The sequence below is a fragment of the Salminus brasiliensis genome, chromosome 11 (assembly GCF_030463535.1).
Source record: "Salminus brasiliensis chromosome 11, fSalBra1.hap2, whole genome shotgun sequence".
Classification (NCBI taxonomy): Eukaryota; Metazoa; Chordata; class Actinopteri; order Characiformes; family Bryconidae; genus Salminus; species Salminus brasiliensis.
This window is the reverse complement of record NC_132888.1, coordinates 198,519-211,018: the sequence shown is the minus strand read 5'-3', so window position 1 is coordinate 211,018 and position 12,500 is coordinate 198,519. Positions and strand designations below refer to the sequence as shown.

General features: G+C 46.3%; 1 protein-coding gene across 1 annotated transcript in view; it reads right to left on the bottom strand.

Annotated features, from left to right (window-relative positions):
- hltf (helicase-like transcription factor) overlaps positions 1-11,567 on the bottom strand; it is a 21,081-nt gene extending 9,514 nt beyond the window's left edge. The window contains exons 1-10 of the mRNA XM_072691199.1: positions 11,286-11,567; positions 10,036-10,213; positions 5,364-5,530; positions 4,742-4,875; positions 4,072-4,157; positions 3,617-3,688; positions 2,724-2,915; positions 2,180-2,267; positions 1,744-1,801; positions 469-575 (exon numbers count right to left, since the gene is read on the bottom strand). Coding sequence (XP_072547300.1) covers positions 469-575; positions 1,744-1,801; positions 2,180-2,267; positions 2,724-2,915; positions 3,617-3,688; positions 4,072-4,157; positions 4,742-4,875; positions 5,364-5,530; positions 10,036-10,213; positions 11,286-11,296 — 1,093 coding nt within the window. The 5' untranslated portion in view covers positions 11,297-11,567. The remainder of the gene's footprint in view (positions 1-468; positions 576-1,743; positions 1,802-2,179; positions 2,268-2,723; positions 2,916-3,616; positions 3,689-4,071; positions 4,158-4,741; positions 4,876-5,363; positions 5,531-10,035; positions 10,214-11,285) is intronic.
- Positions 11,568-12,500: the final 933 nt, after the last annotated feature.

The following is a 12,500-nucleotide window of genomic DNA, read 5'->3' as shown; positions in this document are numbered from 1 at the left end:
GTGGTGTTATTATTGAACAGTGGAAGAGTTTAGGAGGAACAGCTCACAGAGAGCAGCTCAGCCACCGAGTGTCTGTCAGACCACGTAAAGCTACAGAGCGGGGTCAGGGCCGAGTGCTGAGCTCTGTTTGGTTCTGCCCACTGTAATCATGTCACAGATGAACTCTGTCTGGAGTCTGTCTGGGGTAGTTGTCTAAAAAAATGAGGTCTGTCTGCAGCAGCTGAGGATCATTTCTGGTGATGGTGCCTCTAGAGGACGTCAGATGGCACTCTGCTACGGCAAACCTAAGGATTGGAGATCACTGGACCAGATCGGGACATCCATATATATGTATTCACACATACACACACACCCAGCGTAATCTCTAAGAACTTCTGCACCCCGGGTCAAATTTCAAGATCAAGAACTCCTGGAGGGAGCGAACAGTGAATGATCTGCTCAGTGAAGCGAGGGGTTTGGAGGACTGACGTTTGTGTTGGCTGGCTGTTGGTCTCTGCTCAGCACATCTCTCAGAAACAAACACATCTTCAGCAGCAGCAGCAGCAACAGCAGCATGGCTGGACTCTTCATGAGGCCTAGAACCAAAACCAAGAACATCATCCATCAGTTTCACACGATTACCATAACCTCCTCCTGCAGCTTCCTCCATTCCTCTATCAATAACCCGACCCTCACTGAAGTCTCAGTGCTTACCTGATCTGTCCTGAAGGAGCGCTAACGAACCCAACAGCCACAACTATCAGAAACTCTATACACACACACTACATGTCCAAATGTTTGTGGACACTCCTTCTAATGAATGCATTCAGCTACATTAAGTTGCACTCATTGCTGACACAGATGTGCAAATGCACACACACAGCTTGTCTAGTCCCTGTAGAGAAGTACTGCCAATAGAATAGGACTCTCTGGAGCAGATCATCATCATGACCCTATTGGCTCCATGCTGCCTAATGTCAGGCGTGGACTAGAGGGGTATAAAGACCCCCAGCATTGAGGAGCTGTGGAGCAGTGGAAGAACTGTGTTCTCTGGAATGATGGTGGAGGAGCTCCATCCAGTACTTTTGGGATGAGTTGGGGATGATTAGGTGGGGTGGTGATCATCATCCAACATCCTGACCTCACTAATGAATTTGTGGCTGAATGCAATCAAATCTTCACAGCAATGCTCCTCCAAAATCTAGTAGAAAGTCTTCTTCTCTGGACAGTAGAGACAGTTACTCCAACAGACACAGGATCAGCTCTTTTAATACCCTTGATTTCAGAAGACACAGTAAAGTGAGCAGGTGTCCCAATACTTTTGTCCATGCAGTGTATGTCACATGTATTATTTCCTCTCTCTCTGATTAAATAAAAATAATAATAAGCTCTTACTGACCCAAATTAAGCTCTGCTGATGGATGGATGGTTGGTGTGGCGCAACAGATAACACCACTACCTGCCAGTGAGCTACCACACCACATGGGAGACTGGGGTTCGATTCCTGGTCTGGGTGACTCTACTGTGCTACACCAATAAGAGTCCTTGGGCAAGACTCCTAACACTACACTGGCCCACCTCTGTAATATGAGTTACCCTGGAAGTCGCTCTGGAGAAGAGCTTCAGCTTAATGCCATAAATGTAAATGTAATTCTACACCCTGATCTGGTTTAGTTTGTGCGGCATGAACACACACTTTAACGCTCATCCTCAGAAAAAAAAACACCAAATATATCAAAGGTATTAATTATTAAAATGACTGACCGTTTCAAAGTGGACGGCTGCGCTGGGTTCTGATGGGCTCCTTTACTGCCGGATGCTCCTGTAAACACAAGACTTTTACACACAGCTCACCTCACTTAATCCACCATGAACACTCAGACACTCTGAATCAGGTCCCTGATTTCAGCTTTTCTATTTTATTGTTTCTGCTTTTTATCATTTATATCTGCAGAACCACCAGAGACGATCTTACAAAGGTTAGAGAACATCAATCACAGGAATCACAGGAACAGCCCTATCAGGTCCTAAAGGTCAAAGATTGATTTTCTAATGACACTAAAGTCAGATATGGAGTTCAGCAGGGCTCTATTTCAGGACCGCTATTATACATGTTAGCACTGGACTCAGTTATTATAAGCAGACATGATGTTAACTTCCACCATTATGCAGAACACACAGCTGTTCAAATCAGCCGAACCTGAGGACGCCTGAGATTTCTCCAGGGGAAGCGGTTTTCCACTGTGGAAGTTGGAGAGTATCAGCGCGATGGTTGTGAGAGTTTTACCCTGAAAAAAGAAGAAAACCTAAATGATCTCACAGCTTTGTTTACTGTCAGCACCTCAAATATTACAGAGAAACAAATAACAGTCCAATTCCCCCCATTTCACCCCTTTATCCCAAAAGCGTAGCCCATCAGCCAAGACACGCACGGCCTGCTGGAGACTACTGAACATCTACACACTTTACAGCAGGGGCTGATCTGGCTCCTTATTTCCCAGCGTCTTATTCAAACTTTCCATCCCACCTTAAACACTGCAGCAGTTACACTCTCAAAGGTAATACCCATGTCCCGAAGGTACTGGATGGAGCACTTAAGGTGGAATGAGAAGTTGGTATAAGGAGCTGGTGAATATGAAGAGAAGCCAGTGTAAAACTACGGAAGATCTGAAAGTGTTTCAGCTGATTGAGTATGTTTATGGTAAGTGGGTATGAGGGGAGGGTTAGTTTTCTGGGGGGCCCACCAGGCCCATATCATCAGCCAGAATCCCTCCAAGGACGCTCTCCGGTCTCTCCTTCACAGCGAAGTTCGTCAGCACGTTCAGGTACAGTCCGCTCTTCTGCTCCCAGAACGGCGGCAGGTCAGTGCTGTTCTCCCTGGAGCTCATCCAGTATAGCGCCTGCTTCTGGTGGGGGAGCAGAGGGGTCCGCACTGCCTGACACACACACACACTTGGATATGAAAACACTCATACACCAATAAACTGTGTCCAAAAGTACACTATATGGACAAAAGTATTAGGACACCTGTTCATTCATTCATTGTTTCTTCTGAAATTAAGGGTATTAAAGAGCTGATCCTGCTTCTGTTGCAGTAACTGTCTCTAGTCAAATCCTCACAGCAAATCCATGATCACCACCCCCACCTCATCATCCTCAACTCCCCAACTCATCCCAAAAGTACTGGATGGAGCTCCTCCACCATCATTCCAGAGAACACAGTTCCTCCACTGCTCCACAGCTCCTCAATGCTGGGGGGCTTTATACCCCTCTAGCCCACGCCTGGGATTAGGCAGCATGGAGCCAATAGGGTCATGATGTTGATCTGCTCCAGAGAGTCCTATTCTATTGGCAATACTTCTCTAGACAAGACAAGCTAGACAAGCTGTGTGTGCATTTGCACATGGTTCTGATGTTGGATGATTAGTTCCTCCACTCCAGCTCATCTGAAAGGTATTGGGTGGGGCTGCATCATCACTCCAGAGAACCCCGCAGGCCAATGCTGGGGGCTTTAATCACTAATCTGGTGTGTGCTGAATCTCTCAGCTGTTTGGGAGCTTTGTGTTTGGCAGCTGCGGTGTGCACTGTTTAGTGTGGGAGTGTGTGGTTTGGGACACAGCCTTTGTTGGGCATTTACCTCTGCTGCCTCCATCTCTCGGGTTCTGTCCTCCAACAGATCTTCAAACAGCTTATCAAAGGCATTTTTTAGCTGTTAGGAAATCAAAGAAACTCTTTTAGACGGAAGCCCCGCCTATTCAGCCTACAGCAGTTAAGCCCCGCCCACTCAGTCTACAGGTATGATCATTTCTTCTGTTTAAAATGTACAGGTTAAATATATAATCTGAAATGTGTGATTCATTCATACATTCAATTACATTCATATTTACATACAGACACTGGATCAGGTGTGAGTTCAGGTGTGAGTTCAGGTGTGGTGTGGGTGGATGCAGTGTGACTGAGCAGAGGTCACACGTCCAGTGTGTGTATGGGGTGGAGGTGTGATGAGATGCTGTGTGTGATGAGGCCGGTGAGACAGCTTTGTGATGGACTGACTGATACACTGACACACAGGCTGGTGTGTTTAGGTGTTACCTGCTCCTGTGTTAAAGGCACGGAACAAATCTCCGAGGACGATCCGGCAAATCCATAGCGATCCCGGGACGGTGCTGATGAGCTCCCTGAAAAACACAAACTCATCATCAATCGTCACCTAAACTCGGGAGAGCACTGAGGGTGACGAGCAGAAGCGAGTCAAATTAGCAACTCTGTTCTAAACTAAAGAAGCTCAGGTCAGACTGACTCGAGCAGGATCGAATGTTGGTGATGCTAAGTGGGCGGAGTCAGCGGCGTGACAAAGAGTAGAGCAGAGTTTAACTTTATGCAAATTAGAGCAAAGTATTGTGGCCAATGATACCAGAGCGTGGTGCTGCAGGCTAATCTCTGCAACTGTGAGTAATCTGTTCCTAAAGCAGAAGCACTGCTGGACTCTGCGTCATCAGTCTGCAGCTCCTGCACCAGCTCGCACTGTCTTATTCCCCCGGAACCCTTTTTCGTCCAGGAGTGGTGTCCGGGCAGTGTGTGACCTGTGATTTGACTGTTAGCGCTCTTTAGCGACTAAGGCCAGCAGAGTGCAGCGAGCTACGTTTGGGTCTTATGCAGTCGCTGAAACCATGGCAGCAAACAGCCGGCTTGAGTTTAGAAACCTCACAGGCCGTGAGGAGCGGGGGTGAACGTACAGTCACAGAGGAACAGCTGTGTTTACCTTTCACTGAGCTGCCGAGTTTGTAGCCGTGACGTTTCATCTGAGAGTGTATGGCCTCCCGGTTCTCCTCCTTAGCCCAGAACGTCAGGTTTACAGGCATGGTGTATTTATTAGTCATTCCATACGGCACCACCCTGAGCAGAAACAACGGCGGAGCTGAGAAACAGCTTTAACACATTTTAACATATAACAATAAAATGCAGTCAGATACACATTCAGCTTGTCTAGTCTCTGTAGAGAAGAAGTACTGCCAATAGAATAGGACTCTCTGGAGCAGATCAGCATCATGACCCTATTGGCTCCATGCTGCCTAATGCCAGGCGTGGGCTAGAGGGGTATAAAGCCCCCCAGCATTGAGGATCTGTGGAGCAGTGGAGGAACTGAGTTCTCTGGAATGATGGTGGAGGAGCTCCATCCAGTACTTCTAGGAGTTGGGGAGTTGAGGATGATGACCTTACAAACACTCTTGTCGCAGAATGCAATCAATTCCTCACAGCAATGTTCCTTCAATAAATTGTAGAAAGCCTTTTACCCTGGACGGTAGAGACGGACTAACGCCTACTGGAGTGTGATGTTCTGGTACAGGTGGATGAGTAACGGATCAGTAGAGTGTAGCTCCTACCCTTCCACCCGGGCCAGACTGCGGTCCATTATGAAGGCCATCGCAGCCGCCAGCTCCTTCTTAATGTGTCCCACCTGACTGCCGTACACGTTAGCCACCATCACTGCATTCCGGTCATACGGGTTCTCCGGCTGCCTCACCAGAGACACCATCTCACCTCTATTCACCTGCAGGACACACACATACACACCCACACACACACACACACACAAGCTAACAAGCAATGGAAGCTAAAACCCCATCTTAGCACTGAAGCTATGAGGCTAATGCATCTAGCTTATACCCCATCTGTTAGCACTGGATCTAACTGCAAGCCTGTGGAGGTGTTCAGTAACCTCTAACAGACTCCATTATGTGGTTGCTGATGCTGCAGGCAGAGCTGGGCGATTTGACGATCACTTATCATATTGCGACGATAAGGTGTGATGGTAAGGTGTGATGATAAGGTGTGATGATAAGGTGTTGTAATTAGGTGTGATGATAAGGTGTGATGATAAGGTGTTGTGATGATAAGGTGTTGTGATTAGGTGTGATGATAAGGTGTTGTGATTAGGTGTGATGATAAGGTGTGATTATAAGGTGTGATTATAAGGTGTTGTGATAAGGTGTGATTAGGTGTGATGATTAGGTGTGATGATAAGGTGTTGTGATAAGGTGTGATGACAAGGTGTTGTGATTAGGTGTGATGGTAAGGTGTGATGGTAAGGTGTGGTGGTAAGGTGTGATGATAAGGTGTTGTGATAAGGTGTTGTGATAAGGTGTTGTGGTAAGGTGTGATGGTAAGGTGTGATGGTAAGGTGTGATGGTAAGGTGTGATGGTAAGGTGTTGTAATTAGGTGTGATGATAAGGTGTTGTGGTAAGGTGTGATGGTGATAAGGTGTGATGGTAAGGTGTGATGGTAAGGTGTTGTGATGATAAGGTGTTGTGATGATAAGGTGTTGTGATGATAAGGTGTTGTGATAAGGTGTGATGGTAAGGTGTTGTAATTAGGTGTGATGATAAGGTGTGATGATAAGGTGTTGTAATTAGGTGTGATGATAAGGTGTTGTGATAAGGTGTGATGATAAGGTGTTGTAATTAGGTGTGATGATAAGGTGTTGTAATTAGGTGTGATTATAAGGTGTGATGATAAGGTGTTGTAATTAGGTGTGATGATTAGGTGTGATGGTAAGGTGTGATGGTGATAAAGTGTGATGATTAGGTGTGATGGTAAGGTGTTGTGATAAGGTGTGATAAGGTGTTGTAATTAGGTGTGATGATAAGGTGTTGTAATTAGGTGTGATGATAAGGTGTGATGATAAGGTGTGATGGTAAGGTGTGATGATTAGGTGTGATGGTAAGGTGTGATGGTGATAAGGTGTGGTGATAAGGTGTGATGGTAAGGTGTGATGGTGATAAGGTGTGATGATTAGGTGTGATTATAAGGTGTGATGATAAGGTGTTGTAATTAGGTGTGATGATAAGGTGTGATGATTAGGTGTGATGATAAGGTGTTGTAATTAGGTGTGATGATTAGGTGTGATGATAAGGTGTGATTATAAGGTGTGATGGTGATAAGGTGTGATTATAAGGTGTAATGGTAAAGTGTGATGGTGATAAGGTGTAATGGTAAGGTGTGATGGTGATAAGGTGTGATGATTAGGTGTGATGATAAGGTGTTGTAATTAGGTGTGATGATAAGGTGTGATGATTAGGTGTGATGATAAGGTGTGATGGTAAGGTGTGATGGTAAGGTGTTGTAATTAGGTGTGATGATAAGGTGTGATGATAAGGTGTTGTGATAAGGTGTGATGATAAGGTGTGATGGTAAGGTGTGATGGTAAGGTGTGATGATAAGGTGTTGTAATAAGGTGTGATGATAAGGTGTGATGGTAAGGTGTGATGATAAGGTGTTGTAATTAGGTGTGATGATAAGGTGTGATGGTAAGGTGTGATGATAAGGTGTGATGGTAAGGTGTGATGATAAGGTGTTGTAATTAGGTGTGATGATAAGGTGTGATGATAAGGTGTGATGGTAAGGTGTGATGATTAGGTGTGATGGTAAGGTGTGATGGTGATAAGGTGTGGTGATAAGGTGTGATGGTAAGGTGTGATGGTGATAAGGTGTGATGATTAGGTGTGATGGTAAGGTGTGATGGTAAGGTGTGATTATAAGGTGTGATGATAAGGTGTTGTAATTAGGTGTGATGATAAGGTGTGATGATTAGGTGTGATGATAAGGTGTTGTAATTAGGTGTGATGATTAGGTGTGATGATAAGGTGTGATTATAAGGTGTGATGGTGATAAGGTGTGATTATAAGGTGTAATGGTAAAGTGTGATGGTGATAAGGTGTGATTATAAGGTGTAATGGTAAAGTGTGATGGTGATAAGGTGTAATGGTAAGGTGTGATGGTGATAAGGTGTGATGATTAGGTGTGATGATAAGGTGTTGTAATTAGGTGTGATGATAAGGTGTGATGATTAGGTGTGATGATAAGGTGTGATGGTAAGGTGTGATGGTAAGGTGTTGTAATTAGGTGTGATGATAAGGTGTGATGATAAGGTGTTGTGATAAGGTGTTGTAATTAGGTGTGATGATAAGGTGTGATCGTAAGGTGTGATGATAAGGTGTGATGGTAAGGTGTGATGATAAGGTGTTGTAATTAGGTGTGATGATAAGGTGTTGTAATTAGGTGTGATGATAAGGTGTGATGATAAGGTGTGATGGTAAGGTGTGATGATTAGGTGTGATGGTAAGGTGTGATGGTGATAAGGTGTGGTGATAAGGTGTGATGGTAAGGTGTGATGGTGATAAGGTGTGATGATTAGGTGTGATGGTAAGGTGTGATGGTAAGGTGTGATTATAAGGTGTGATGATAAGGTGTTGTAATTAGGTGTGATGATAAGGTGTGATGATTAGGTGTGATGATAAGGTGTTGTAATTAGGTGTGATGATTAGGTGTGATGATAAGGTGTGATTATAAGGTGTGATGGTGATAAGGTGTGATTATAAGGTGTAATGGTAAAGTGTGATGGTGATAAGGTGTAATGGTAAGGTGTGATGGTGATAAGGTGTGATGATTAGGTGTGATGATAAGGTGTTGTAATTAGGTGTGATGATAAGGTGTGATGATAAGGTGTTGTGATAAGGTGTGATGATAAGGTGTGATGGTAAGGTGTGATGGTAAGGTGTGATGATAAGATGTTGTAATTAGGTGTGATGATAAGGTGTGATGGTAAGGTGTGATGATAAGGTGTTGTAATTAGGTGTGATGATAAGGTGTGATGGTAAGGTGTGATGATAAGGTGTTGTAATTAGGTGTGATGATAAGGTGTGATGATAAGGTGTGATGGTAAGGTGTAATGGTAAGGTGTGATGATAAGGTGTGATGATAAGGTGTGATGGTAAGGTGTGATGGTAAGGTGTGATGGTAAGGTGTGATGATAAGGTGTTGTAATTAGGTGTGATGATAAGGTGTGATGATAAGGTGTTGTGATAAGGTGTGATGATAAGGTGTGATGGTAAGGTGTGATGGTAAGGTGTGATGATAAGGTGTTGTTATTAGGTGTGATGATAAGGTGTGATGGTAAGGTGTGATGATAAGGTGTTGTAATTAGGTGTGATGATAAGGTGTGATGGTAAGGTGTGATGATAAGGTGTTGTAATTAGGTGTGATGATAAGGTGTGATGGTAAGGTGTGATGATAAGGTGTGATGGTAAGGTGTGATGGTAAGGTGTGATGGTAAGGTGTGATGATTAGGTGTGATGGTAAGGTGTGATGGTAAGGTGTGATGATAAGGTGTGATGATAAGGTGTGATGGTAAGGTGTGATGGTAAGGTGTGATGATTAGGTGTGATGGTAAGGTGTGATGATAAGGTGTGATGGTAAGGTGTGATGATAAGGTGTTGTAATTAGGTGTGATGATAAGGTGTGATGGTAAGGTGTGATGATAAGGTGTTGTAATTAGGTGTGATGGTAAGGTGTGATGGTAAGGTGTGATGATAAGGTGTGATGGTAAGGTGTGATGATAAGGTGTGATGGTAAGGTGTGATGGTAAGGTGTGATGGTAAGGTGTGATGGTAAGGTGTGATGATTAGGTGTGATGGTAAGGTGTGATGATAAGGTGTGATGGTAAGGTGTGATGATAAGGTGTGATGGTAAGGTGTGATGATAAGGTGTTGTAATTAGGTGTGATGATAAGGTGTGATGGTAAGGTGTGATGATAAGGTGTTGTAATTAGGTGTGATGGTAAGGTGTGATGGTAAGGTGTGATGGTGATAGGAGTACGCTTGGTATGGAGGAGACTGTTAGTGCTTATTAAACACTGATCAGCTGCAGGTTTCAGACAGTGTGATTAGACTGGCTTCATTAGATGAAGAGCAGAAGAGAACCGGGGAGGATCTGAACAGTTTATAAGAATCTGATACTGATGGGTTTTTATTCTGTAAATACATGTATCATGAAAAATGTCTTTAAATATTGCGATGTAATATTTTTATCATATGGCCCAGACCTACCTGCAATATATATTACTGTCAGGGTGTTTAATAATGATACTACTGTTATTTTATATGTATCTATATATATGTGTGTGTATAATTATTATATAATATATTATTATTATTATGACTTTTAATAATAATAATAATAATAATAATAATATCCAGTACGAGGATGATGATTATTACCGTTCCAGTGTAGTAGCGCAGACCCACTATGGTCCCCTGAATTGATCCAATTAGCTGGTTCTCCTCCAGATCTTGGTCGTGGGAGGAGCTGCTCTGAGAGAGCTCCGCCTCCTCATGCAGATCCAAGACAGACACGCCCCCAAACCTCCTACTCACCCCCGCACCCTGCATGTCAGAGCTGGGAACACAGCACAGAACATGAACCTATCACAGCACAGAACCCACACACAGAACCTACCACAGCACAGAACCCACCACAGCACAGAACATGAACCTATCACAGCACAGAACCCACACACAGAACCCACACACAGAACCTCCCACAGCACAGAACCCACACACAGAACCCACACACAGAACATGAACCCACCACAGCACAGAACATGAACCTATCACAGCACAGAACCCACACACAGAACCCACACACAGAACCTCCCACAGCACAGAACCCACACACAGAACCCACACACAGAACATGAACCCACCACAGCACAGAACCCACACACAGAACCTACCACAGCACAGAACCCACACACAGAACCTACCACAGCACAGAACATGAACCTACCACAGCACAGAACCTCCCACAGCACAGAACCCACCACAGCACAGAACCCACCACAGCACAGAACCTCCCACAGCACAGAACCCACCACAGCACAGAACCTCCCACAGCACAGAACCCACCACAGCACAGAACCCACCACAGCACAGAACATGAACCTATCACAGCACAGAACCCACACACAGAACCCACACACAGAACCTCCCACAGCACAGAACCCACACACAGAACATGAACCCACCACAGCACAGAACATGAACCTATCACAGCACAGAACCCACACACAGAACCCACACACAGAACCTCCCACAGCACAGAACCCACACACAGAACCCACACACAGAACATGAACCCACCACAGCACAGAACCCACACACAGAACCTACCACAGCACAGAACCCACACACAGAACCTACCACAGCACAGAACCCACAGCACAGAACCTCCCACAGCACAGAACCCACCACAGCACAGAACCCACCACAGCACAGAACCTCCCACAGCACAGAACCCACCACAGCACAGAACCCACCACAGCACAGAACCCACCACAGCACAGAACCCACACACAGAGAACCAAACAGAACGGGGTTCAGTGTTTACAGGGCACGCGCACGCCACGCACAGATGTTATGCTAGCTGAAAGAGTCCCGAGTCTAGAACAGTTCCCCGTGTTCAGACTCACCTGTTCTGCATTAATAACACAGCTCTCCCCCCGCTTTAGGTTCCCTCTCCCTCCGGGTTCTCTCTCCGGGTTCTCCCTCCGGGTTCTCTCCCTCCGGGTTCTCCCTCCGGGTTCTCTCCCTCCGGGTTCTCTCTCCGGGTTCTCGGTCTGGGTTCTCTCTCCGGGTTCTCTCTCTCCGGGTTCTCCCTCCGGGTTCTCTCTCCGGGTTCTCTCTCTGGGTTCTGTTTACTTTTGCTTTTAACCCGCGCAGGGATTTCCTCTGCGCGCGGCGGTGCTGGTATGCGGGTGTGTGCAGCGCCCCCTGCTGCTCGGAGCGGCGATAACGCGCTGACCGCTGTAGCTTAGCATTAACCTCTGACTGACTGAGTCCCTCTGTAACCACTGAAACTCCCAGAGAGCGAAACCGTCCCTCCCTCCCTCCCTCACTCACTCCCTCACTCCCTCACTCACTCACTCCCTCCATCCCTCCCTCACTCACTCCCTCACTCCCTCACTCACTCACTCCCTCCCTCCCTCCCTCACTCACTCCCTCACTCCCTCACTCACTCACTCCCTCCATCCCTCCCTCACTCACTCCCTCACTCCCTCACTCACTCACTCCCTCCATCCCTCACTCACTCACTCCCTCCATCCCTCACTCACTCACTCCCTCCATCCCTCACTCACTCACTCCCTCAATCCCTCACTCCCTCACTCACTCACTCCCTCCATCCCTCACTCACTCACTCCCTCAATCCCTCACTCCCTCACTCACTCACTCCCTCACTCACTCCTTCACTCACTCACTCACTCACTCACTCACTCACTCACTCACTCCCTCCATCCCTCACTCACTCACTCACTCACTCACTCCCTCACTCACTCACTCCCTCCATCCCTCACTCACTCACTCACTCCCTCCATCCCTCACTCACTCACTCACTCACTCACTCACTCACTCCCTCACTCCCTCACTCACTCACTCCCTCCCTCCCTCCCTCACTCACTCCCTCACTCCCTCACTCACTCACTCCCTCCATCCCTCCCTCACTCACTCCCTCACTCCTCACTCACTCACTCCCTCCATCCCTCACTCACTCCACTCCCTCCATCCCTCACTCACTCACTCCCTCCATCCCTCACTCACTCACTCCCTCAATCCCTCACTCCCTCACTCACTCACTCCCTCCATCCCTCACTCACTCACTCCCTCAATCCCTCACTCCCTCACTCACT